General features: G+C 52.3%; 1 protein-coding gene across 6 annotated transcripts; it reads right to left on the minus strand.

Annotated features, from left to right (window-relative positions):
- Positions 1–966: 966 nt before the first annotated feature.
- On the minus strand, positions 967–27,606 carry ZDHHC7 (zDHHC palmitoyltransferase 7). Of its 6 annotated transcripts, none has more exons than XM_073882361.1 (10): positions 27,408–27,606; positions 23,025–23,072; positions 22,164–22,261; positions 15,794–15,878; positions 12,404–12,735; positions 5,264–5,388; positions 4,980–5,076; positions 4,427–4,508; positions 3,590–3,720; positions 967–2,984 (listed from the first exon to the last, which is right to left on the minus strand). In XM_073882361.1, the coding sequence occupies exons 5-10, from the start codon at positions 12,716–12,718 to the stop codon at positions 2,808–2,810; spliced, it is 927 nt and encodes a 308-aa protein (XP_073738462.1). In that variant the 5' UTR covers positions 12,719–12,735; positions 15,794–15,878; positions 22,164–22,261; positions 23,025–23,072; positions 27,408–27,606; the 3' UTR covers positions 967–2,807. The 6 variants fall into 6 exon arrangements, with proteins under 6 accessions (XP_073738462.1, XP_073738465.1, XP_073738463.1 ...); XM_073882364.1 differs by having other exon boundaries at positions 12,404–12,847; XM_073882362.1 differs by lacking the exon at positions 22,164–22,261.
- Positions 27,607–27,963: the final 357 nt, after the last annotated feature.

The raw sequence follows: 27,963 nt of genomic DNA on the forward strand, positions 1-27,963 counted from the left end.
TCAGGCTGTCTCTGCTTATCAGTTGGATAAGCAGCACTGAGGTTCTAAATCTGGTCCCCAGTCAGGACTGTAGGTAGCTCACCCTCTCACCGAGCACACCGGAATGCTACTTTGGAACCACCGTGGATTTGATGGGCACCCCCCTCTTCAGGTGCTTTTTCTGGGCCACCTTACAGGATGCTTTTCTCTGCTTAAGCAGCCAAACCAAGTTCACATACACTAGAAGATCGGATTTAGCCACCTTCACATTTGGGTAATATTGCCATTATCCATCTTAACGCCAACATCCTACTTCTAGATACGGAGTCTACCCTCACAGCCTAACGGGGGGAAGACTGGGAATGTGGCAGCAGAATTCTGCACAAACAGAAGCCTGGGAGCTGCTGCGGCCTGGCTGCCGGGCTCAGGGCCGTGTGTCCGCGCCCCGGCACACCCGAAACGCCGGCAGCGTCCCCGCGGGCACGCGGGCAGCTGCTGCTCCTCCTGCCGGGGCGGGCAGAGTGCAGGCCTGTCGCCCTCTTCATGACCCTTTGGCTCCCTCGAGCACAAACGTTAGATTTGTTGAATGAAGTTGTAGGTGCCTGAGATTCTGGATCCAAGAGAGAGATTTTTTTTAAAATTGTTTTTATTTCAAAGTGCACTAAAAAAGTGACAGGAATGCTCTGAATCAAGTCAAGCTGGGTGACATGCATCGACTACGAGCAGACAGTAAACGTGGGTAGGGCACATTTTGGGGAGGGCAGCGCCCGCCAGCCCACACCACTTGGCACAGCACCAGAGCATTTCAGGGCTCTGGGACAGTGACGGCGGCAGCCAGGCTGCTGGTGCTGATGGTCAGTGAGGACCTGCGCCACTTACCCAGCTGTCTGGGGCTGTCAGCGGCAACTTTATTTCACATAAAAGTAACGCTGAAGAGGTGAAAGTCAAGGACACTTGATTTGCACACACTTGCCAAGTCTCACGGGGTTCAACCACTTCGACCATGTTTTTATTGATAAACAGGTATACATTTTAAAAGCCTCACACTGAAGCCGAACACACAAGTCCACCCCAGACAACGGATGTGCAAATGAATATGCAACACGACCTCTGGACGCTTGTCGTGTCCGGTCCCCCTTGGGCCTGTCCCTCTAGCAGGGACACGGCCCCTCCCCCATGGCTCACACAAGTGTGCAGAGACTCGGTCCATTTCCGAGACACCCCCCCCCCAGCTTTGCTCACCTGGCAACAGCTGTGTCTCAGGTAGGTCCCCCTGGGGATCTGCATCAGCAGTGGCAGAAGCCCTGATTAGGAGAGGATACAGATTAATTCCCACAGAAACATAACAGTTCACAGATGAACGGAAGGGCGTCAAAGCCAGGAAGGAAACACCGACTCTTCTCAGCGTGCAGGCAGGCTCGCAAGAGAGCCTAGGGCTGTGTCATGGATCGCTTCCTCACGAGCCCCGCAGAACAGGTACAGACCAGGCGAGTTTAAGGCGAGTCCCCAAGGAGGGGAGCTGTTTGCTTTCTGATAGCATTTTAAGCTCTGCACCAAAGGTCCTGTTTTATCATTTGTGACATGGGTAGAGAAACAGAAATGATACAAAAAATAAAGCTGTTGCCATCCTGAATACTCTCTGCAAGTGAGTGAGGCTCAGAGTCCTGGGGCTCTGCCTTGGAGTCCCCTCACATTCTCAGTGATGCCCAGAGGCCCACAGCTGTCTGTCTCTGTGAGTCACTGTGGCCAGGCCCGCCCTCCTCCACACCCAAAACGACATCCGGCTGCACAAAGTATTAGGCCCCCATGAGCCTTCACTGTTCTCTTACTGAGGTGCCGTGCATATACTGCTGACTTGGCTGGGAAAAAAACCACATCCGTTCCAAGGCCCTCACGCACCCAAGATCTTTAAAACGAAGTTAAAACAGGAGGGCAACGAAGGACCACACAGGAGTGATTGTTCTTTGGATCAAGATATTCTCCAAAATGCAATACATTCATAGTAAACCCCACGGGACAAGGGTCCCGTGGCAGCTTCCCCTCTTCCCTGAAACGTTGGTTTCTAAAAAAACAGCTCGTTGGCTGCACGCAGCTATTACCTGTTATGTCACCTAAACAACACTGCCAATTTTAAAGCACACATGCACACGCACACACTCGCAGACGCACAGACAGACAGACAGACAGACACACACACACACACACACACACTTGCTGAAAGGGTCAAAGCACCCCTCTTCCAGGGCAGTGGGAGTGAATCTAAAGCCACCTTCACTGTTCAGTGCACAGATCTTTTGCAAATTCAGTGCAAAGTGTCAGAGCTCATTGAGACCAAAATGTTTCTATGTAAACGCCCCTTCTTGCTCAAGGGAGTGCACTAATGAAGCCCAGGGTCAACAGGAATACCCTAAAACCATTAGCTGGAGAATTCTTATTCACTGGATTGACTTTTTTTTTCTTCATGATTGAAAAAAGCAGCTTAATACACAGGATTTTAATCACCCATGGAATATCCCACACAACTTCTTAGAAAATGCTAAGTGTTCTTGACAAAAATCCTGTGCAGGAAGATAATGACATTTGGCTTCTTCACGTGGCCACATACCTCTCGTTAGTCATACAGGCGAAAACTGGCCAGAGCGTCCCCCCGTCACTGGTTTCGAAATTCTGCAATCTGTGACTATAAATATAGAAAACTCTGCTTGCTGCACGCAGCTGATCTGCGTAGGTTCCGTCTGCCATCATGGTCACAGGTGAGCTGCTGATACCCTTTCAGACCCCAGATAAATAACTTGGAGTCGGTTGACAAGTCCCGGCATGCTGAGGCCTCAGACAGAGAACTCTGGGCCCCCTTTCCTGGGTCTGGTCTGCAGCCGCCCAAACCGGAAGCCGACAAAGGGGTTCATCCAGAGGAGGGAGGGGGGCCCTCCGAAGACAGACCGCATCCCCTCCCATCGTAGTCTCCGCTCCCACGTCGGCTTCTCACTCTTCAGCCTCTCGATCTCCTGGAAGCAGAGAGGATCGCGGGTGGGCGGCCGCCCCCGCGGAACCCCCACCACACGCAGGCAGGCCCCGTGCTCACAGCAGAGAAGCCAGCACCAGAGTTTGGAATCCGGTTCCACGTGACCGCCAGATGCTCTGGCGACGTGTGGGCCCTCGGTGGCCAGCAGAGCAGACCCTCCTTGCTGTGCCAGCCCCACGGCCTCCGGAGCGCACGCAGGCTGTAGCCGCCGGCCAAGTGGCCACCCGCACCCAGCCCAGGCAGCCACGGCGGTGGCGGGAAGGAGCCAGTCCTTGGGGTCAGGCCACCAACCTTTTTTGCATTTGTTACAAATGTTTATCAAGGCACGGCACCTCACGTATAGCTGCTGCGGGGGGGCTGGGTCTCCTAGAACCTGGGAATCGGCCTGGCTCGATCTGCCCGGATCTGCTGACTCTCAAGTCAAACGGATCCTTGAGTTTGCACCGCGCACTCACAGGAAGGACGGGCACACAGAACCTGTCTTGTCACCCCCCGAGTCAGTGCGCCCGCACCTGCTGTGGGCCCTGGGCTTGCCCATTTAGCCAAGACAAATAACGTCAAGCAGCCGCGCCAGAGAAGGAAGCGTACCGTTTCATCGTTGCATATGGAGTGGATCTGGGTGCCAAACATAACTGCAGTGAAAGTGAAAAACAGAAGACTCTCAAGGCACAGGAAGATCAACAGGATTACAGTCACCGGAGGTGAGAAGTCACTGCATTCTGTGAACAAGAGAAAGCGGGCTGTGAGTGGGCCCCAGAGCATCGCGTTCGGCTCACAGAAGAATCCTCGTGGAGCCAGCCCTGGAGCCAGCCCCAGCGGACCGTTGTGCTCACTTGTCAATGGCACATTCACTGTTCACCACGGGGCGGAGGCAGTCAGCCCTTCTGGGCACAAAACCATTCCACCAGCTGCTGGTCAGCAGTTTCCATCTCACCTGAGGTTTCTGGAAAGCTGTACCTGTGCACTGACCTTCAAGGGAAGCTAGGAGACAGGACAGCCCCGCGTCCCCACCCTGCCCCACACAGGCCCCCAGGGGGCGCGTCTGGCTGACCTGCCGTCCTGTCCAGGGAGGGGCGATCAGTGCCCACCTTACTGCACCTGCTGCAGTTCGCTCCAATACAGTAACGCAAGGCCCACACTGACAATTCCCAGCTAGCTAACCAGAAAGCAAACTCAACGTTTGGCGGAACGACACTCATTGCCAGGTAGTCTTAAAACTCTGCACAGCTGCTTCGCAGGAACTATTACATGGCTAAGCAAGGAATGTATGTCTGTGGCTTCAATACACTCATGAGACAGTAGACCTGAAACCTGTATTCCTCACTAAAGGGATCTAGGAATTGACTGGAACATCTGTTCTTCTGGCTTTTCCCATTTTGCCCGACAGCATGTGCTCATGAGAAGGGGACACACAGCGTGACTCACCAGTCCACTGCCCTCGGACACAGGATACGAACTGGAGTCCACAGAGGATCAGAGCGTGGACTGAGGACAGAGCTATGTACATCTGGAACAAATGAGAAGCTCATTAGCCACCAGGGAGCCATCACGTATTTCTAGGAGCAAAGTCTACATCAGCGTATTTTCTCTTCCATTTCAATCATCAGTAGATTAATGAGGGGAGGAATCCATCCGAGCAGCTCACAGCTGCCGCCTGGGGTCATACTACACTAAGGAGCACATCCCCCAGAACACGCAGCAGGGAAGGGAGTCCTAACACATTTCGGCAAGACCCTATTAGCAACTGTGACTCAAGGTATCTGAGAGAGCACGAAACTGCATAAAACACCTAAAACAGGCACACAAGCAACATTTACTGCTTCCTGCCAAGGACAGCACAGTATTATCATTTCAATCCCAGAGAAAAGGTTGGAGAGAAAGTGGTCTGATGTGAGAATAAATTCACCTGCTCCAAGCAAGATTCTAGTTAAAGAATTGAGCACTCAACTTAAGTCACCACACAAGTACTTTTACTCACAGTGAAGAGCACAAAAAATCTCTGATTCTTTTCTCCTACACAGTTGTTCACCCACGGGCAGTGATGATCCATTTTTCGAATACATCTTTTGCAAATACTGAAAAGGAGAAGTCTGGTTTTCAGTATTCCATGCTCTGAGAACACACAACCCCAGGCCATGCATCCAAAACACAGAATTAGGTGCTGGCCAGAGGCCTCTGAGAAGGGCCTCCTGTTCTGGGGAGGGGGCTGTGGTCCCTGCAGTGGTGGGCGCCCGGGCTGTTCTGGGGAGGGGGCTGTGGTACCTGCAGTGGTGGGCGCGCTCAGGCTTGATGCAGCAGCACTTTGGGCACTTGTAGATGACCTCTCCAGGCTTCAGCTGCAAACTCTCCATGTACTCTTTAGTAGCATTTCCTTTGGGTACCGCCCCCTGCAGTTCAGTAAGAATGTGTTTTGGTTGGAGAAAAAGGAAGATTAAAAAAAAAAAAATCAATAAATGTAGGATCAGTCTTAAATTTTATACATTGTAAAAGAATTTGTAATGCTGTGGTTGTCACTTAAAGTACATTAATACGGAAAAAAGGGACGCCTGGTGGCTCCGTCGGTTAAGCGTCTGACTCTTGATCTCAGCTCAGGTGTTGATCTCAGGGTCGTGAGGTCAAGCCCCACGACTGGCTCCCCACTGGGTGTGGAGCCTACTTAAAAACCAAAAGACAAAAATGAAAAATAACCGTATAACTCAGACACGATCAAAAGTTTGACTTTCCATGAAAAATAGCACATGTATTAAAATGAACACAAAATACTTTATCCTTCATAAACTGGGAGGTCACCTGAATTCTTTCTAGCTTAAGGCAGGACACACCAGAAGCGAGGTCTGTTTGTCAAGTCATTCCAACTCAAGGGCAGCTGATTATCGCTGAAGGGCAGAATGTTCTGTCGACACCACTCCCGTGTCATCCCATTCTCAAGGGCAGGGCTTAATGATCAGTGTATGGCTTTCCTAGCAGCTGCCGGGGGTGGGGGGGGCAACACTGCACAGAACGATGACAGAAAGGACTTTATCTCATATTTGCAGTTGTGCAGTGCACCTGCCGCCTCATCAAGAGCACTCACACACACACACCTGGAAAGTGTGGCCCTGAACACCTGACCCGATGCAGGGGCTGACGAGGGGGGCTCGGCCCCGGGAGGAGAGCATTAGGGTGGCGATGGTGCATTTGCTGGTGTCCCACATGCTGGCCGAGGTGGAGCGCGGGCGGCCAGGAGCAGGTGAGGCCTGTGCAGCGGGCACGGAGGGCCTTGTTCTCTGGGCAGCAGAGCTTCTCCGTGAACAACACATCTGTGGGACCGGACTCCAGGAGCCATGGCGGGGTGCACTGAGGCCAGTGACGCCCTAGAGAGGAGTTTCTACATGGGGCAAGGCAGGAACAAGGTCTCATCTCCCCTTGGTTAGCGCCACGGAGGCTGCGCTTGGAGCAGAAATGCACTTCGGGAAAAGCAGCCCAGGGCTGCGGAGGGAGCACGAGCCCAAGGAGATGCAAGGCGGGAATGAACGGTGGCGGGCACAGCGAGGGACTCCTCAAAGCCCGGATGCCCAGGCTGGCACCAGAGCTGGAGAGCTGAACCTGTGTGAGGTGGGGGCCGGCATCCACGCTTGACAAGGCTCAGCAGTGAGTGTGCTGGGCTTGGACACTGAGGACCCCCGGCTCCAAGGCCCCCAGCAAGCCAGACCCAGAGCCCCATGAGCCACCTGAGAACAGGAGGGGTGGCTTCCGGCCCGCCCTCCACCAGTGTATTTCCCTCCACACAGGCAGCTGTCCCTTCACCGTCCTAACACGGGGAAGCTATTCTGGTCAAGGTCCTAGTGTTTCCTACCACTCCAGCTGTCTCCTTAAAGAAGATTAAACAGTTAAGGGTTTAAAATGTTTTGGCTTTGGAAAATTTAAACCAGAATGTTAGGCAAAACATTTTACTTAATTTACATACCACAATTTGGAGTCTTGAATTCAAGTTTCCTCCACTGATCCAGGAGTCTTAAAGATACAATGATTTCGTAAATCCTGTAACGTCATACACACTCCTGGTGACAGTTCAACGTTATGTTTCCATAATAGGAAGAAACGGACCATTTTAAAACTCCACACACCTTAATTTTTATGCACTCTTCCACAGTAAAAACTGTGATCCACGACAATACCCTTCTGGACCCCTCTGGAAAGCAGAACAGCCCAACAACTGCCTGTCTTTCCCAGGAGATCCGTTAGGACTGTCTCCTGAGGCAAGGGCGGGTGGGGCCTGATGGCTGGGGCTCATGTGCGGTGGTTTAGACATCTTCGGCATCCTGCCTGGAGACCTTCTGGGTTGCTGCTCAGAAGCCTGGGCAGGCAGTGGAGCCCCTCAGGGCTTCCAGGCGGCCTGGCCGACGCCCTGGCTGACACCCTACAGCTGGTGACCAACGCTCGGATTCTGGGTCTCTCTCGCTGTGCTTTCACAGAGCAGATGCCAAGCAGAAGGGCGGGTGCTGTCCCCCCCCAGATCAGCACCAAGAGTCATGCGGGTCACGCCCAGAGGAGGGCCTGTTTGCCTGCACCCGTGGGGCTGCTCTTCACGCCGTCCAAAGAAACCCAAAGAGCAGAGACGTGGTCCTCAGGCTCACGTTCCTACTTGGAGTAGAAGCAGCATCAGGGGGTGCTTCTTCTAAAACCCATCTGCATGCTCCATGCTCCCCAGGCCACAGCAGCGCCTCTGGGCGCCCCGCTACCCCGAACAGCTTTTTGCTCTCCTGCCGCCTCTTCCAGCAGCCGGTGCCCTGCGCATACCCACGTCCACCTCTCATCTACTACAGGGAAGGAACCAGATGCCCACCCTCAGGGACAGGGCTCCCAGCCACGGCCTACGTCCGGGGAGGTTACGCTTTTCCGAGGTACTTTGTTTTGTTTTTCCTCCTGTATATCCCCATCCTGCCCCCCGACCCTGTCACGCACTCACGCATTCTGGATTCCCCAGGACCTACGCAACGGCCGGCTGAGAACGGGGCTATCCCTGAGACCTACAGACTCATTTACGACCGCCCAGGGGACAGGCAGCACGTGCAAACGGGCACAGGGGTGTAAGCTGAAAACTCCAGAGCGCAACGAAAGCTCTGAGACAAAAGGCCTATGCTTCTTCCACTAAAAAAATCCCGAGACAGAGACTGAGAAGCGGGAGACACAGCCACCGGCCGTCAGAGCGCAGGCCTTACTGGAGCCGCACTCCCGGTGAGGAGGAGCGCGCAGACCGACACCCTGAGGCCGGCAGCGTGCGGCCGCGCACCCACGGGGTGGGGGGCGCCCCACATGCAGCTGGGCTTTCCCGAAGGAGAGCCCTTCCTCTTTCAACGTCCACGCAAATACTTACAAATCAAGTTTTACCGTGTCTGCGATTTACCTCCAGACGCTCTGGGGAGGGGAAGAGAGGGAGCAGGGAGGTTATCGCTGAAACAAGACTGACCATGAGGGGCTAATGGGCTTCCTGCTCGACTTCTGTGTGTTGGAAACGGTCTACAAGAAGTTAACAAAAAGGCAGGGACTTTGGTGACAGGCGAACCTTGTTCAAAGCCTCGCTTTGTTCCTGGTGCAGCTGAGGGGTCTTGTTTTCTGGTGTGGACTGACCACCCACCTCTGCGCGCTGCTGGTGGACTACCAGAGGGGTGCCCTCCGTCGGGTGCCTGGGACGGGACCGTGGGCACCACAAAGGTCTTGCTCTGCCGCCGGGCGCTCAGCAGATGCCGGCTGACAAAGTGGACATTCGTGAACACAGACCAGGGTCTGGGACAGCAGGCTCTGGGTCGCGGGTGGTCTTTCTCAATTTTAAGCCCTCAGTGTGTTCCTGGATGTTAAGACTGGTGAAAGTCTCCCCTTCAATAGTAAAACCCATCACCTCCCAAGGACCCCATCTTCCTTCCTGCTCCCCAGAGCCAGGGGCCCATTCTCAAGTAACAACATGAACCGAAGCCAATCAAGTGGTCCTGCTCCCTCGTAAAATGCCACGGAGGTCCCAGTGGACGCTGACATGGCATCTCGATTCTAGTTCAGCCAGACTGCACTCTGGGACAGTCCAGTCGTGACCCGCAAAGCGAAGACAGCAGACTCCGCGTGCTGAGGGACAAAGGGTGGCTTTGTGAATTCTGCTGGGCCGTGCACTCTCTCCTTCAGAAATGGGGATTTGGCCCTTAATGATTCCAATCCAACCTGGCCTGTGGGGCTACCCTTCGTCACTAGACGGCAGGGGAGGGACAGACGGCCAAAGGGACACAGGAAGCTCGAGGAGCCTATACTCTCCCGTTGGTCCGCCCTGACAGGCGCCTCCGCGACCCGGCTCCCCAGCCTGCCAGGGGCCAGGTGTGTCCTTGCCCTTGGGCTCCTCAGGCTCCCCTGGGTGTCCCCAGCTTTATTTGCACGGACTCTAGCGGTGTTTGTAGTTTGCCAGCAGAGTCTTGACACGTGGCCCAGCTGAAACAGTGACATCAAAGAGACAAAGGACTTGAATGGACAGTTTTCCAAAGAAGACACACAAATGGCCAGTAAGCTCATGAAAAGATGCTCGACGTCATTAGTCATTAGGGAAACGCAGATCAAAGCCACCGCGAGACACTGCTTCACGACGCCCAGAGCTGCAGTCACGTGAGAGATGAACAGGCCTGAGGATGTGGACAAGCGAGGTCCCTCACATGCTGCTGCCGGGAACATATTTTCCAGTCTGGACGTTCTTCCAGCAGTTAAACACAGAGTTGCCGTGGGATCCAGCAATTCCATTCCCAGGTATCTACCCAAGGGGCGTGAAACATTCCCACCTACACGGGAATGTTCACGGCAGCATTATCTGTAACAGCCAAAAAGCAGAAGCAACCCAAATGTCCCTCAACTAATCACGCCTAGAAACAAAATGTGGCGTATCCGTTCGCTGGAACATCCTTTCGCCGCAAAAAGGAACAAAGTTGTACGTGCTACAATGTGGATGAACCCTGACCACCTCCTGCTGAGTGTAAGAAACCAGACATAAAAAGCCCCATATGATAGGATTCCATCTAGATAAAGTGTCCAGAATAGGCACGTCCGTAGACGGAAAGCGGGCGGGCAGGTGTCAAGGGCTGGGGGGACAGTGGCCCGGGCAGTGACGGCTAAGGGGTTCAGGGCTTCTCTTCTAGGTGATGAAAATGTCCAAAAATTGAGTGTGGTGGTGGATGCACAGCTCGGACTACATGAAACCCACTTAACTGTGCACCTTAAAAGCACAAGTTTTGTGGTGTATGGATTCAGTTTGAATTCAAAATGCTGATATCCAAGATCCCAAACTCCTCCTCGACCCTGGAACTCCCTCCCGACGCTTTGCCCAGAGTTCTCTGTAGTGACCCCACAGGGAGAATGAATGTGCCCGTGACGGACAGGCGCAGTGTCATGCACGCACCTTCTCCCCACCACTCGGCCTCCGCAGCTCCTGGGCCTTCCTCTAAGCGTTAGACCTTTTCCCACAGGAGGAGGGGCTCAGGACAGGAGTCGGACTGCGGGGCTTGGGAGCAGGGCTTCGCTCCCAAAGGGAGACTTTGCTGCATAAAAGGGACTGAGGAGAGGGCCCCTGATAAGCCTCTGACGGGACATCGGATTGGGCTGTGGTCAGAGATGGCACAGTCTTTGTGAGGTGAGGCTACGAAGCCACCAGAGGGCCCTGAGTCTCTAGTCTGTCCCACGGCGCTGCTCTCCGCTGCCCACCGGGCAGGTCAGTAACGCCATCCTCTGCCCAAGACCCCCCACTAGGCAAGGGACAGAGTGAACAGCGTAGGGAGAGCCCCTGGGATATGAACTCCGACAGCGAAAGTCAGATAAAAGTGCAGGTAAACCTCATTCTGTGGACCGGTCGGTATCAGTTCATCCTCAAACAGACTCCTAATCTAATTTATAAAAAAAGATCTGTACCAACAAGATATTAACTTGTCAGTATTTTCTGTAGAGAAAGCTACCAACAAACATGAACCGCACAGATGATAATTCATCAATCAGGAGCCCCTGGACCACTAGTTAGAAACCAAAGTTTTAATGCTGTGGAAAGCAGTTTTCAAATGTCGCTCCACAGGCACCACCTGGTGGTGCGGCCTGTCGCACGGCTCCGCTGACGGCAGTCACCTCTCCCCGGGGGGCCCTGGGCATCTCCTCTGGGCCCTGCGGCGAGCATGGAACCTGCGCTCTGGGGGTGACTCCTGGCTGAGCTACTAGGGTATGTACCGCTCTGCCTACCCCAAGGAGGTCTCAAACCTCAGAGAAAGAGCCTTAAACCCAACACGGAGGTTCTGAATCCAGTGGCCTTCAAGACATCAGGGACCAAGGGCAGTTCACGGTGGTAGGTCTGGCCCCTCTTGACTCTCAGGGAACCTGCTCCCAAAAGGAGCCCAATGCATGGCCCACGTGGCCTCAGACTTCAGCTGACACAGAGCAATGAGAGGACTGTAAAGCTGCAAAGGACTTAAGATCAGTTAGGTGGTGAAATCTAAAAGCCAGATCTCAGTCTGTTCTTTAGAGGAACACAGTATTTAAAGCAGGAGGAATTTCTAAGTCACCTAGTTAATCTCTCCATCCGTACAAACCGCCCAGCGGGCTATTTTCCATTCGTGCACTGTGACATTTGTGTTTAAGCAATATTTACTCTCCAGTGAAGACACGAAAAATGTGGAGTGCCTGGGTAGCTCAGTCGGTCGAGTGTCTGACTCTTGGTTTCGGTCAGGATCTTTTTTTTTTTTTTTAAATTTTTTTTTTAAAAGATTTTATTTATTTATTTGACAGAGAGAGACAGCAAGAGCAGGAACACAAGCAGGGGGAGAGGGAGAAGCAGGCTTCCCGCTGAGCAGGGAGCCCGATGTGGGGCTCGATCCCAGGACCCTGGGACCATGACCTGAGCCGAAGGCAGACACTTAACAACTGAGCCACCCGGGTCAGGTCAGGATCTTAGGGTCGTGAGATCGAGTCTTGCATCAGGCTCCGTGCTCAGTGGGGAGTTGGCTGGAGATTCTCTCCCTCTGCCCCTCCCCCCACTCGTGCATGGGCCCTCTCTCTTGCTTGCTCTCTGTTTCTCTCTCTCAAATAAAGCTAAAATAAAATAAAATAAAATAAAATAAAATAAAATAAAATAAAATAGACATGAAAAATGTGGGGCGCCTGGCTGGCTGAGTCAGTGGAGTAGCAACTCTTGATCTTGGGAGTTTTGAGTTCAAGCTCAATGTTGGGCATAGAGATTACTTTTAAATAAATAAATAAACTTAAAAAAAAAAAAGAAGACATGACAAACGCCACAAGCCTGTACCCAGGAATTAATGAAAGCCTGAGGCCACAGGAGCAGGAGGCCCTTCGCCTCAGGGTCTGTGGCGCCACATGACCAGACACGGGGGGAGGTGCAGGGCGACGGGGAGTACTCACGGGGTCGGTGAGCATGGTTCTCAGGTGGGACGACAGAGCCAGCAACGCGAGGCAGTTAAACAGGACACCATTGACCACAGAGTACCAGAAGTCTTTGGAAGGCAGCAGCATGACGAATGTCACCACAAAGTCCGCATAGACGACCAGGAGCCACGTCATGACGGCACAGATCATGCCGCAGCCGTCACGGATGAACCAGACCCTGTCGGCCGCGTCAGCCTCCGAGGAAGAGGAGGACGAAGAGTCGTAACTGTCATTTTCAGCCAGGAGAGGATGATGTTCCACATCCCGAAGCCGGTGTCCTGATGACGGCATGATTTCCCCGGCGCACCCTAGAGGGGAACGGACGGAGCCGATGAGGTGCAGGGGACACGTGCACGCTTGCTCATGGGCCACTTGAAGCCTGACGGCTTCCTCTGCTCCTTGCCGTCTCACAAGGACCGTCTAAATAGACACGGCAGAAGGGAAGACAACAATTGAACAAGATCTGAACCCTACAGTCTTTCACCTTAGCGACTAGGTGACAGGCCGCGACACAGCCCCACCGCGTGGGTGATGCCGAGATGCACGCACACTCACCTACGGCCAACCACAGGGGGGCGAAGGCCAGATGCAGACTCCCAGCCCCGGGGGAGACAAAGCCAGTGGCACGCGGCCGCCATCCTCGCCGCCAAGCCTGTGCGGCCCCGTGTGTGCGGATACCCGGCCCCCGAGCCCCCCGCCCCCCCGCCATCCTCTGCTGGCACGGGGACCCCGGAGCGCCGAGCTCCTGCCCGCCTCCCCCGCCGGCCGTGCTGGGCCACCTCTATGGTGCGCTCGCCCTCAACTCTGCACTTTCTGGAATGCCTTTCTCTCTTAATTACAAGTTCTCTTCACTTGCTAATCCGTTCCTTCAGCTCTCCTTCCGACACCTTGCCTGTATTTCCTACAGTACCGGTGTCTGAGCGCACACAGGGGCTGAAGGAACTCACGAGAAACCTTCCCCAGACTGGCTGGACTGCTACTTTAATGCACGCCCTTCTGTGACCAGCGTGCGACCTGAGGGCAGCTGGACGCTCATGATAAACACAAGGAGGGGGACACAGGAGTCCGTTCACTGGGCCTTGAGGTGTTCGTACAAAGGACAGAGAAGCACCGACAGTGTCTTCTCAAACGGCCCGAGTACTTCCTCGGCACCGGAACTCAGGTGAGCGCCCTCAGTGCAAGAGCCTGGCCGCCGTGGAACAGGAGCAGGAGAGAGGAGGATGCCCTGGGCCCGCCACAAGCCCTGCCTGCACCATCTTTCCAGTCCAGGCGCGGCTTCCTTCAGCGCCTGCCCCCACCCCCCCCACACAACTGCAGCACAGGGACGACAAGGGCGAACGCACAGCCTTGCTCACGGAGGTCACGCGGGAAACCCTCTGCAGAGTTCCCTCACGGTGGACAAACATTCACTGGTACGAGAGAGACCTGAAACGGGGTCCCACTGGCAGTAAAAGAACCCTGCTCTTAGGTCTGACAAAAATAGCTTTAAGGTTTTTTGTAGGTGAAACAGAAGAAATTAAAGAGAAAAAGAATGTGGACGGGTTCCAGCCAGCCGTCCTGGTTGGCAGCTGCCGAGCCCTCCACCGTCCCCTGCAAGCACCATGCTCGTCTCCCCCTCCCACCCAAGCCCTCCATGCCCCACAGGGCCTGACCTTCCTCTCTTGCAAGCATGCCGTCCTGAAGAGTTGTTCTTCCTCTGAAGAGGGTTTCTGAACACCAGACATGACTGCCTGATGAGGACAGCAGACCCTGGCTCTGCGCACACGCCGGTCCAGCCCCATTCTGTCAGGGGCCGAGACAGTGACGGGAAGGTTCTGCCCTCCCTGGGACTCCCAGGCCCCACTCATCAGTGCTGCCTGCAGCATACGGACCCCTTTCTATCTTAAGAGAGGCCTTGTGTGTCTCACTTCCTGAATGACTCACACGGAGGGACTGGTCTTCTCTCCCCGTGTTCCCTTTCAGGGTGTGCACACCGTTGGGCCCCCAGCAAGTGCATGTCTGTTATCAGGCAGATGTAACACCAAGAAACTGGTGCCCTTCTCAGACGCAAGTAGTTTCCTAGTGATTTCCAGAAGAGGGTCTTCGTGAATCCTAACTATACAACATCAAGCACTGAAGCTGACAAATTCCTCCGGCCAGAATTCATTTTGCTTTATGGCTACTCCTCCGGCGGGACACTGCCCACGACAAGCGGGCGCCTCCTTGCTGGGCAGTAAGACGAGAGGCTACAGGCTAGCTTTCTGTCCGAGCATGTCCGTACAGTCTAAGTTCCCTCCAGAAAGCAAGGGCCCGCAAGTCTCTAGAGGCACACACAGTGAACACGGAACCAGCTCAGCCCAGCCTTCCCACTGGTGACACCCCCGCCCCGAGAGCCGGGTGCAGCCCTGTCGTGGCACACCCCTACCTGGGCCGCAGACGGCAGGTCTATTCCTGCAGGAAGAGAAGCCACAAAGACGCCAACCCTGGGCGTGGTAGGAGATTCCTAGACAAGCTCATGAGGATGTGGATGCATGATGTTTATGTGAAAACGTTACAGAGCCAAATTTGTACAATCCACCCGAAGGCAATGGGAAAATCATCCGATACCCAAAAGTCACCTTATTTTCAAGAAAACAATCAATGAACACAGCAGAGTAGGCGGATAGATTCAGCTCTGTGTAGCCCACTGCACGGGCATTCTGCTGAGTCACCGTGTTTACACTTCATGAACGGAAGAGGAAGGGCGGGGAGGAAATGAAGAAGCAGCCCCTTCACACGGAACCATCTGCGCATGCTGGACACAGGACAGCAGGCCGCATGGCCATCTGCGCTGCGACACTAAGTGTACCAGTCCCTGGGGTCAGGGTGCGTCTCTTTCCACACTCGGTGCCACAGTGCCATCGATCTCCTTCTGAAGACCATTTCTGAGAGAACCCAGAAAGCACCACGCATCGACTAACAGGCCGGCAGATGATGCGTCAGCATTTTTTTGACTTTAATGGCCAATTTAATGGGATTTTGTCCATACTCCCAATCCTAAGCTTCGTTTATGCTCATGTTAGAGAAAGCCCTGTTTCCCAGAACAGGGCAGGTACCACAGGAGATCGCCATGACTTGAGCGGACGACCATCCGAGCAATATTTTCCACTAACTGTCACTTGGCAGGCGCCTCATCCTGTAATACCTGCGGATAACTTCCAAATTCACGTCACAGAATCCCTTCCAGAGGCATGTTCTACCTTCCGGGTAAGTGGTGAGCAAACCAAAGCCGGTAGGTAAAAAGACTGACCTTCTGGACCGCCTGTGCTGCCCTTTCAACGAACACAGTCGGCGCCCATGGCAGGAAGGACGCCATGACAAGACACCTGCCCAGAGTCACTCGCTTACCTCACAAATGATCTCTAAACATCACTCGAACATCTTGGCCTCTTCTTCAGGATCTTAAGGTGCATAGTGTCCTGTGTGACAGGATCTGAAAGATAACAAACTCTAATTAGAAGAGTGACTCATTCAATGACAAAAGTACGTAACATTTCATGGGATAGGATCAATTTGGGGAGCTACATAACCAACGTAAGATTTTACACGTCAAGCTGTCATTCAGAACTATCCTTAACCATGAAAACATTACTCTGTGTTTTCATTACTAGTAAACTATGAAATGACTGACAATCCTGAAAATGAAGTCATTCACTTTACATCTGCCCATTCTACCCTCCTGCTATCCAAGCCCTGGCATTAAATACAAGTCGAGAAGCCAAAATCTCTTGAGAAAGATCCCCAGGGATCATCCAAACCAAACCGGACCAGCCTATATTTCAAAAGTCAACACGTGTTTTAGCAGCCACAGCAGAAGACTTCCAGAGAAAATGGAGAGAGTGAGACCCAGAGGTGAGAGGTGCTGGACAGGACTCCAGGCCCACTGTGGGAGGGAACCAGGCACAGCAAGCAAGCAGGGAACCGAGCGAGGCCATCTGCTGAAGGAAGAAACTCCCAGGTGGCATCTCCCTCCCGGCTCCCAGATCGCTGGCAGGCGGGTGACCAGATGTGGCCTCTCCAAAAGCACACGTCTGGCCCAAGAGGAAAGGCCTAAAGATACCAAGATGGTGGGGGGAGTCCCCCCTCAACATAACCAGTCTTCATTTCCAGGACAAATCTTTTCATGAGTTTTTTTAAAGCTGTCCATTTATTTCCAGCCTTAATGAAATATAACTGACATGCATCCCTGTGTATGTTCTAGGCGGACAGCAGAATGCTTTGACTGACATACAGGTCAGAGGTTTTGAAGAAAGCCCAAAATAGGTCTCATGAGAGAAAGAGCCCCAGAAAGAGGGGGAAAAAGGAATTCAAAAGAGGCAAAACGCAGAGAGAAACCTTAAGAGTTAAGACATTGTATTTGTGAAACAAAAGAGGAACATTCTGAGAACTTCCTAGTTACTGAAAAATAAAAATGATAGAATTAAAATTAAAAAAAAAAAAACAAAACAGGATTGGACGAGAGATGAGAAACTTCTCCCAAAAGGAGAATTAAGTGACAGAGACCTCAGGAGAGAGTGTAAACTAGAACCAGCTGGCCCGGCGTGCCCGCGGCAGGAGGCCGGCGAAGCGCAGCCCTTCCCGGCAGCCCTTCCCGCCGCAAGTCTCGCTTCCCTCCTGGCCGCCTGCTCTGCGCGCCTGGCCGCTCCGTCCTTTCCCCGTTTCCTTCCAAGAGATGATTTTTCTGCTTAAGCAAACCCTCTGCCGGAGTCTATCTTTTGAAACCAAGACCCCTGACTTGGACAGCAGGAGGCTGGCGTGGAAGAGGGGGGAGGGGGTGGTTGCTGGTGGCACGGTACCCCCTAGTCTCTGCCACCAGCCAGACTCTCCAGGGCAGAGCGGAGGCCACTCTCTGTCCAGCCCCGAGTTTGCCCGTCCTCCACCGAGGCCAGGCTCTGTCATCCCCTCTGCCCAGCAGCCACTGCAAGACTCCTCAGGAGCCACTTCTCCCTCAGCACTTACCTGACAGCCTCCCCGCCACCCCGGGGCCAGTGCTCCGAGCGCCTTCTGAACGTCTGAGGAGCACACGTGGCCGTGACTCCACGCTGCCGGCACTAGTGCGGGCGACTCTGTACATGCAGTGATTTTGTTCATGGGATGGCTATGCAACAGCCAGCACCTCTGAACACCTAATATCTTGAACTGTTTTCAAATAAGCTTATGTTAACAATGTTTTAAAATAAAACTGGCCTTGCAAGATGTAAGACTGCTCATCGCAGACATCAGGTTTCCCGCAGAATCTCTACAGTGAGACCAAATCCCCAATTATTTTATACGTTTTGAAAAGTAACCAACACAGCAACCACTTCGAAAAGCGGCCTGACACTTTCCCCAAGCTGGACACCCACCCTGTGAGTCAACAATTCCCCTTGTCGGTATTTACCCAGGAGAAATGAATCTGAACACAAAACACGTACAGAACTGTCTGCAGCAACCGTATTCATAATACTCCCCAAACCAGAAACAACCCAAACATCCACTACCGGGAGATGCACAAGAAACTATGGCATATTCATCCGAGGGCACACTGCTCAGCAGCGAAGAGGAAGAAAATTTTTTTATGAGATTTGTGACCACATGGATAAATCTCAAAGATATCATGTCACCTATATGGCACCTGAAACCAGGCAACATTGATTTTTTCTGAAAGAAATCAGAACAGGGGTTTGAGCACAAGGGGAGTGACTGAGAAGAGCCCAAGGTAACTTTCTGAGGTGATGGAAATGCCTATATCCTGACAGGACCACTGGTGCCACCGGCACATGCATGTGTCAAAACAAAAGTCAACGAGCTGGTTTAGGAAAAAAACCCAAACGATCAGCAGTACACTTAAAAGTTGTACATTTCATTGTGCATTAATTATGCTTCAATTAAAAAAAAATGAACAGAAGAAAAATAAGCAGCACGGTTGCAGGGACAGGGTGGGAAAGGTGAAGCAGAGGCCAAGTTCCAGCCAGATGCTTCCTCCAGAAACTGCACTCAGGGGCCATGATGTCTCTGACTGACCTCTGTCTGTACCTTCAGGCGAGGTTCTTAGCCTCCTCCCTCACTTTTTCTTTGGCTGTAAACAGACAATGTATCCTCAAATACAAACTAAAATAAACAAAAGACATCAATATTCTTTGGAGATCAGTCACGACAAAAAATCAAGAGGGGCGCCTGGCTGGCTCAGTCAGTAAAGCGTGCAACTCCTGGTCTCAGGGGTTCGGGCCCCAGGCTGGGTGCAGAGATTACTTATAAAATCTTAAAAAAAAAAAAAAAAAAAAGAATCAAGATACAATTACTTTCACTATTGCAATAAAAAGAATGTCTACCGTAGAGTCTGATAATCATGTTTATATTAAAATGCTATTTAAACTCATTATGGCTTTACTATTCATACACCCACTGATGACCTATAAAAAGCAAGAATAAGCAACTCTCTGCTTCAGGCACAGAAGCAGCATAGGAAGCAAACGTGAACCATGAGAGCTCTACTTAATTCAGACGTGGGGGGGCTCCAAGCACCATCCTCTCTACACTAGCCCCAGGACGCATAACCACAGAGGCAGCTTTAGCTCACAGGAGCCCACAAACCAGCAGGGGGGGGGGGAGTCAGGCCCGTAAATAATGTGCTAAGTGTTACCCCCAGATCAGGAGCAAAGGGTGATGAGGGAGAGAGATGACAACAGCCAATTCTATCTGGAGGAGCCGGAGAAAGTGTCAGTAAAGAAGCCAGCATGGTGGGCCCTGGCAACAGGCGAGGTACACACAGGGGGCGAGAACAGTGTGAGGAGGCCCAGGCGGGAGCAGGAACCCAGCGAGACCAAGGGCCTCGAGCTCAGGGTGAAGGAGGGGAGGTATGAAGGGGAAGGGCAGGTGCGGCCACTCACAGAGTACTCAGAAGGCCCAACTCAGGAGTCTGGAAGTCTGGACTTGTTCTGCTGGTATGGGAGGCACCACGTCGCTGGTAAATAGACAGATGTTTTAAAAAATAATTGGTGAGACCAAGGATGGAAGGAGGAAGCCAGCCAACCAGGAGGCCATGGCCACCACCCAGAAGAGAGAAGGAGTTGGCCGGGGCCAAGACGGGAGTGGGGCCTGCAGGGGACTGAGAGCTGCCCCCAGAAGGGAGAGCACAGCGGGGATCACAGGCAAGGGACGGCTGGGGCACAGCACACGGAAGTGAAGGGGACCCGGAGGCGTTTCTGTCCCACCTGCTTCTCCCAGAACACAGGAGCCGCAGACTCAGAAAGAGTCCCCCGGGACTGGGGCTCACGGGACTTGAGGTGCCTCAGGAATAAACCAGCAAACAATCATCTGCCCTCCTACTACTCCGTCCTCAAGAGACAAAGTGGGAACGGACGTGACCACCCAAGGGGCCACAGCAGTGTGGGGCTGCAGCTCTGACAGGGGTCCAAAGAGCCAGCAAGGGGGCCAGGGGGGCCTAAGAGCAGGGAGCTAAGAGCACAAAGGCTGGAGCAGTCAGCCCTCCCAAAGCAGGCACCAGGAGAGGCTCAGCTCAGCAGGGGCCTTTCCCTAGCAGGTCTGGTCAAGTGCCCGGAGCTTGGGAGACTGGGTGGTGAGGAAATTAAAGAAGCACCTTTTTAAAGATGCAGTTAAGTGCCGGACATATGCAGCTAGAAGGAAAAGTCGAGGGAATTCCGCCTCTCAGCTTCCGCTGTCATGTATTATCTCATGTAATGGTCCGAACGCGATCCTTAAGTGCAGCTGGGTCTAGAATAACACGGGGGCTGTGTCGCCACCCCTGCCCCAAACAGTCGAAAATCCATGTACAACTTCTGACTCCCCCAAATTTAGCTCCTCATAGCCTAATAGCCTACTCCACACTAAAACATAAACAACCACTGAACACAATTTTTGCATGTATTCTTATAATAAAGTAAGCAAGAGATGCAAAAGTGTTAAAAAAAATCCTAAGAGAATACACGTTTACAGTACTGTATTGTATTTATCAAAAAAAATTCACATACAAGTAGCCTATGCAGTCAAACCCATGGCATTCAAGGGTCAGCTAAACTTGGTCTCCTCACATGCACACGGGCCGCCTTGGACCCACAGGGTTAAGTGCCCACCAACCCCTCACCCCCGTGAGTCCCTGGGGCTCCACACAATCCCACTGTACTGCATCCTGCTTTGACCATGGCTAGCTTTTAAAAGCCGAGGACAGCCCCAAAAGTGATTTAATGGAAACAGAACGAATGTATGTGCAGTGAAGCCAATTAAGCTATAGCAGCAGTCTAAGAAAACATCAGCGAGGAGGCCCCGCCATGCCTGCTCCTGTTTCTTTTTTCTTTCTCATCCTGTACTTATTTGAAATTTTCTTGCAGAGATAATTTAGGCTCACTGCAGTTTTCTGTTTTTAAAAAGAATGAGTGTCCAAGTTTGCAGACTCAGGGGGATGACCCTTCTTCCTGAGATGGACGAAGCAACAGTGGGATGGGTGGGGGGGGTACGTCTACAGAGAACCCTGGAGAGGGACTGAAGCTAAAGCTGTTCACGCTCCATAACACCGTCTTCTGAGCCAGGAGTCAGGAGTGGGTTGGGGGCGTTAACAAGTACAGGAAGCAACTGAGATTGGAGAAGAGACGCTGCGGTGAGGACAGCCAAGGGAGCCGTGGGCCCAGGCAGCACAGCAGACCCCCAGTTTCTAACACCGTGATGTGAGTGGCTCCCCCTGCTATCCAGAAGCCCGGCTCAGCACCCAAAGGCATAATGGGGCTGGAGAGTAGCCAAGAGGATAGGAGGGAAAACCAGGGTATCAAAGGCAAGACTTGGGCTGAAATGATTCACCAGGGAGTGCAGGATGAAGGGGAGAAGGCTGACAGGCCAGGGGACAGCAAACTCCAGGGACCTGGAGGTGCCGTGGAGACTAAGACCCGGTGGGGAGGAAGTGACAGGGTAGCCAGGTCGGACTGAGGCTGGGTCAGCAGGGCAGCGGTAAGAACTCAGCAGAGGCGCCACTGAGGGTAACAGTAAGATCCGGCAGGTCGCGACCTGGAAGGGGAGTGAAGGGGGAGGTCAGGCACGCCTGGCCTGGGGGTGTCACCTTCAGCCTGGATGCTAAGTGAGCCGGGACCCAGTGGGAAGACTGCAGACAGCGGAGTCCTAGCTGAACGTGCTGAGAGAATGGAGCATTCAGATAATCTACTACAGGGTATTTATGGCAATTACGTTCTCAAATGTTCTTTCTGTCAATTTGCAATCATGAAAGATTTAGCTTGCGCTTTCAAACCCTACCGATAATATATGCTATACAAAACCACTATTTTCTCAAATTATTGAATCTAAAGAACAGAATATTAACCTTTAAGGAAAAAAACCAACAGAATATTAAGCTAACTAGAGCCAAGTCTCAATAACAGGCTGGCACATTACCCATACAGTGAACAGTAAACTTATTTAAGGTTTCTAGAAAGGTCTTCCACACTAAAATACGGAAGGATGGCAAATGACGGAACGCACCCACGTGATGGGACTCAGAACGCAGTCAATCTCATGAATGGGGGGCAGGGCAGCGCTGGGTTCTTCCTTCTTTCGCACGGGCCACACTTTAGTCTCCTACTGGGTCCTCGTCTTTGTAGACACCTCAGTGTTGGCAGTGCCCAGGTTCAACCCTGGGTTTTCCCTTTACCTACATGTTCTCTCCAAACAATATTAGAGGCTCTCAGGCCCATTGTCACTGCTAAAAACACATATATCTAAGAACCCCCCAACTAACCATGTGTCACTGAGTATTATCAGCCGGCTCCTCAACAAGGCCCTCTGCCCACCAGACCCTTCCGACATTCATGGTTCCATGGGGGCACCTCCATCTAGCTGTCAAGGACAAAACACAGGAGTCACCCTTCATTGAACTTTCCCCACCTCCCCACACTGAACCCTTCAGCAAGTCCTGGGGGCGCTACCTCCCAAACCAACCCCAACCTGACCTCCTCCCCCTCCCGCCCAGGCAAACCAAGGCCCATGAGCCTGGCCCTGGGCAGTGTGCAGGGCGCCTCCTAAGCACGGTTTCTGCTCTCACTGCTGTCCTCAGCCCACAATCCGCCCCCATTCAGCTGAGTATGTTTTCACAGATCTAAATGAGATCACGTTCCTCCCTTACTTAAAACCACCCAACGAGGGCCTCTGCAGTTAGAATAAAATCCAAAGGCCTTCCTGTGGTCTAAAGCCCAACCCGACCCAGACCATGCTGACCTCACTCACCCTCCCACCTCGCTGGCCGGCTCGCTACGCTCTCATCGCCTCCACACGATGTTCCCCCGCAATGTCCCGACACACCCCCAGGACGCTCCACACTCCACACCCATCAGTGGAATGAATAAGTGAGAGAACCAGGGAGCGCGCCTGAAGAAGCCCACAGGAACAGGAAGGGGGTCAAGTGGGATCTGGCACAGGGGGTGAAGTCAGAAGTCTGGGAGCCTTGGGGAAAAGCAGGGAGAAATGTGGAAGGTTATGGGGAGAGAGGGAGAAGGGGAGAAGAGAGAAACCCACTTGCAGGGGTTTTCTGGGGGAGCCTCCATTTCTGGGGTGTCACCCTGAGCGTGCAGGCTCAATGAGGTGGTCTCAAGGGAACGCTCACCCATATGCCAGAGGTCTGTTATGTCTGTACTGGAGCCACAGCCTGATTCTGAAAGACAAATGGAGCAGCTCTTCTAAAAATCCCAAGAAGGTAAATGAACCCTGAGGGATTCTAAATCCAGAAATAAAAAGAACACCAGGGTTCCAAACCTCTCTAGTGTCCTGTCTCAGGGACTAGCTGAACCTCAATCAGTCTGGTGACTCCCGGCCTCTTTCCAGATGCTCCTAAATAGGGTTTCCTTGTTTAAAATGAAATGAACTTTTATAACATCAGACTCAACCAAATCCAAAACACTACGAACATGTGCCATGCTACTAATATAGCTGGCCGTAGATGCAAACCAATGACAACCGAAGATATTGTAAAGCAAAGGAAAGGCCAATCCCTACCACCGTCTCCCTGCGCAGGGGGCTTTGTACGCATCAGTACATCAGAACCAGCTGCTGCCCTAAAAGCAAGGTGCTAGTATCAGCTCATTTCAGACACAAGTAGATGAAGCCTTAGAGCTGTAGTAACAACTTGCCCAAGCTCACAGCCAGGAAAGGGTGGATGCAGGACTGTCCTGACTCCAAAGTCCATGTTCTTCCATTAAAATACACCACCTCCCAGAGCAGTTGGTTTTAGAAAATGCATTCTGTAATGAATAAATTGAATTAGGGACTATGGAACTCTGAGAATTCAAAACATTTCAACAAAGAAATGGTACTGTAAAAGCCTGTCTCAAGAGACACTGGAAGCTTCTCTATCCTGACTGCTCCCTGTTTACAGGGTGCTGCCAATAAACTGCACCCTCTCCCAGAACGTAGAGCCTAGAACTGCACCCTTTCCAAAGCACCAGCAACACAGGGAGGGAGCTGGCCTCTCCTCTCACGTACTGAGAGCACTCCTCATGCAACCAGTATTCATTAAGTACCTTTTACCCTCTAGACACACAGCCCCTCACCCCTTCCTACTTGCGCAAGGACACTCCCTGCTTAGGGCTCTGCCCCCTCCCTGCTCACCTTTCCCACAACCGAGTTTAGGCACCCTCACCTCTGGCGGGTACCTCTGCAGAATCCTAATCTCAAGGTCGCCAGGTCCAATCACCACCCTCTGTGCAGCCACAGGACTTATGGCCAAAATCACAGTGCGGGTCACAAAGGCGGTCTGGTCCCAAACCCGTTAGCCCTGCCCGTGGCATTCGAGGCTCCACCGAATCTGGCTCCCCTACCTTTGCAGGCTCAGTGCTCGCCACAGTCTGTTCCACAAGGCACCTGTGCTGGTCCCCGCGCCATGCCCTTTCACCCCTCCGTGCTTCTGCTCCCGCTCTCTCCTCCAAGTAGAGGACTCTTACTCTCTGCCCAGCCAAATGATTCATTAATCAAGCACTTACCAAGCCCCCACTACACACAAGACATCCCAGGATGACTTAAGTATTTTCAAAACTAAAAGATACTGTACCAACGTATAGCATTACCTTGGGCCCACACAGAGTCTGGATTTTATTAGACAATGGGGTTCTAACAAGGCTCTACGCGAATGGAATAAAACTTAGCAGTAAGGAAAGCTACGAATAGCAAGACAAGAACATGTGTGTAGACAGAGGTCAGTGAATGGGAAGCAATCAAAGAGGCAAAAAGTGAGAGGAAATGCCTAAACGCCTGTCCCATGATAGGCAGGGCAAAGAACAGACACAGAGTTAATGGGATGACGGGGTTCTCTCTTCCTCAGAGGCACAGGAAAGAAAAAGACTGATGGATATTGAGAGATTTTTAGCTAGAAAAGACTCAAGGTTGAGAGAACTCCCCCAGTAGCCTCTGTCTCCTCCATGTTCTAGAAGGTAGTCATTCGTTAGTGGTACAACAAAAGAGTGTATTTTTAAGTAGAAAGGGACCATGAAAAAAGGAAGGATGCTGTGTAACAAAAAAATATATAACCTTGCCCAAAAGGAGGTTTGGCCTTTGGCCTTGGCCGACAGTCAGATTCAGGGTGGGAACGGGCCAAACCAGAAAGACCAATAATGTGACTCAGAGGGGGGCTTTGGGTCACACAGTATCAGCGTGGTCCATTAATGAATCAGTTACGCTTATGAAACGGAATCCCAATAAAGACTCTGAGCACCGAGGCTCATATGAGTTTCCTGGGTTGGCAATACTCCTGTGCACGCTGTCTCATATCAGTGCTAGGAATTTAACACATTCTGAGTCCACAGAGAGAGGACGACAGAAGTTTCACCTCTGCTCCTTCCTCAGACTCTGCTAGAAGCCTCTTCACTTGGCTGATTTTAATCTTTATCCTCTACCTGTAATAAACCACAACGTGAGCATAACCGCTTTCAGGGAGTTCTGTGAGTCCTTCTCTAAATAACCATCAAACCTGAGGGTGGTTTTGAGAACCCCGAAACTTGCAGCTGATGTCAAAAGTGAGGGTGGTCTTGCAGACTGTCCCCTCTAAACTCTGGATTTGACTCTCACGGTTGGCCTGAACACTTCTCAGATGCTACAGCTGAAGGGTTACACAGAAGTTGTCAATACTGACCGTGGACACTGGCTTTGGGGCCAAAAGGGAATGCAATGAGTGTTGAGACCTTATGCTCTGCTCTAGTGTTTAACTTTGTTTGTTTTTTTTAATAAAATAAGCTGTATTCTTATCATTTAAACATTATTCTTAAGAAACATAATCCCAAAAAGCTGCTTTAGGAAAATTGTCTTGTAGAGCTGCCCGACATGGAGTGGAGCAGGGCCGCTCCCACATCATCAGGAAAACTACTTCCCAGTTCACCCCAAACATTAAGTTCATATATAAACTTATTTCTAGTCCCATTTCTCAAATTACCAATACCACCACCAAGTCCCAAGCCTGCAGGTAACAGTTTCAGTAGGTATGTAGAAGTCAATCCATACTTTTGACTAAATCAAGACTAAGTTCCTTTTAGTACTTTCTCTCTCACTGAGAGGGCCGTTCTGTTCATACTAATGCTTGTCCTTTCTAGATTTCTACTTTTATAGCGGATTAGCACAGCTGTAACAGTCCAGTTTATACACTGTAATCTAAGGCAGGCTCTGAGCAATTAGTAGTGGAATACTTCCGCACACACTTTACCCCCTTTGCTTTGAGCTGAGACATCTGCATAAAAAGTTCCCATGGTCTTTTAATGAATTCTTTAGGAAACCACCTCTCAGATAGTCTTGTTCTCCTCCCTTTCTAAACTCAAAAGTCAGGGTGAACCCAACCAGTCTAACTCCCCAAAATACACAACCCAAGTAACTTCAATAACTTGAACCCTTCTATCTTCCAGAGTGTCAAGAAAAGCAATTTAACATTTCTGTTCCATCCCATTTTTTTTTTTTTTACTATCCCAAGAACCTTTCACGTGAACAAAGTTCTGACTTCCTAACAAGCAAATTTAACAAGGTGACTTTTATAAAGGTGGCTTTAGGTAAGTACAAGTTGTAAAACAAGGTCAAAAAGATTAAACTTGTCATCTGTGAGGTGAGGAGTTTAGGAAGAAAGAGCGGACCCAGATTTCTGGACGATCTGAGACAGGAAGAGTAAGATAGACAAATACATGTACGGTAAGTAAGTACATAACACCAAGTGGACTCACTGCACAAATGGTCAGTAAAAGAGGCTACAAGGCAGCTAGCTACCTCAACAGTTCTTACACTCCTATTTAACTACCATCATAAATGTGTTATTTATAAGCTAATAAAGTTTGTCCATCACAGCAGAGAGACTTAGTTCCAGCAGCAATGACTCCTCAGGAGAGATGAACCTTGGCAGCACTAAGAAGAGATGCAGACGTTGCCCTGAAGGCTGACCTGGTTGTCCGAGATGCCCTGTCCCGCAACTCGCCACAGAGACCATTGACGGGGGAAGGGAAGATAACCAGGAAGATGGGCAAAGAATAAAAGAGAATAGTTAAAACTTTTTTAAAAGGGTGGAAAGAACAGGAGCATTCGAGAAGCCACGGGCGATGTTCAAGGAAGCCCATCGTAATACATGCCTATAAACCACTCTTAACAGCTTACAGTAGGGTTTTATAGCCACTCTCTCTTTGGGCCCTAAGAACAAGCCCGTGGTTAGTTTATTAGACGGGGAAAACAAGGCTCGGAGAGCTTGGTGTCATGCCCAAGGTCAGGCAAAAACCTGGGGCTGCAATTCGGGCCCGATCCCGAGAGATCAACGAAAGAGTGACGAGGAGACACCTGGAAAGGAAGTCAAACGCGGGCACAAGGTGGCACAGAGGTGCCCCCGAGGAGCTCGGGAAGGTCGCAGGTGCGCGGCAGGTGGAGGAGAGGACGCAGGGGACCGAGGGAAGGGAGGCCGGGGACCGGGAGCGGCCGGGAGTCGGGGCGTGAGCAGCCTGCCGGGCCCTAGCCCGGCCCAGCCCGCCGCACTCACCCGAGGCCCGGGCGGGGTCGCCCGGCGCTGCGGCTCCTCCCGGCCTGCGGCGGCGGCGACTGCAGCGGCCGAGGCAGGGACGCATCATGCGGCCGCGCTCATGGCCGGGCTGGAGCGGGCCCTGCGGCTCGGTCCGGGTGGGTCCCGCCGGGCCGATCGCAGCTAGGCGGCCGCCCAGCACACACGAGGGCGCACAGCCCAGCCGGGAGAGCCGGGCGGCGCGACCCCCGGAAGTGAACCCCACGAGGTCAGGGGCGCCGCGCTTGCGCAGTTCCGGCTGCGCCGCTGCCGGCCGCGGAGAGGGAGCTCGAGGCGATTGGTGGGGACTTGCAAGCCGGATCCTCGCGGAGCCGAGAGTCCCGAAGACTAACAGTTCCTTGTCGAAGGCAGCTCCTAGTCGACAGCTCCTCCCGCCAAAATAAAGGGATCCATCCAAACTGAAGTCCGGAAGAGAAAGGATGGGGGCTACGGGTTGCCGCACAGTCCAAGCTGCGCCGTTTGCTTGTCAAATTCGGCTGACCGCTCCTGTCCGGGTGCCCGAAGCCCGCGGCGGCGT

Source organism: Callorhinus ursinus, unplaced genomic scaffold, assembly GCF_003265705.2.
Source record: "Callorhinus ursinus isolate GAN/ISIS: 27379988/994484 unplaced genomic scaffold, GSC_fseal_2.0 scaffold46, whole genome shotgun sequence".
NCBI classification, from domain to species: Eukaryota; Metazoa; Chordata; class Mammalia; order Carnivora; family Otariidae; genus Callorhinus; species Callorhinus ursinus.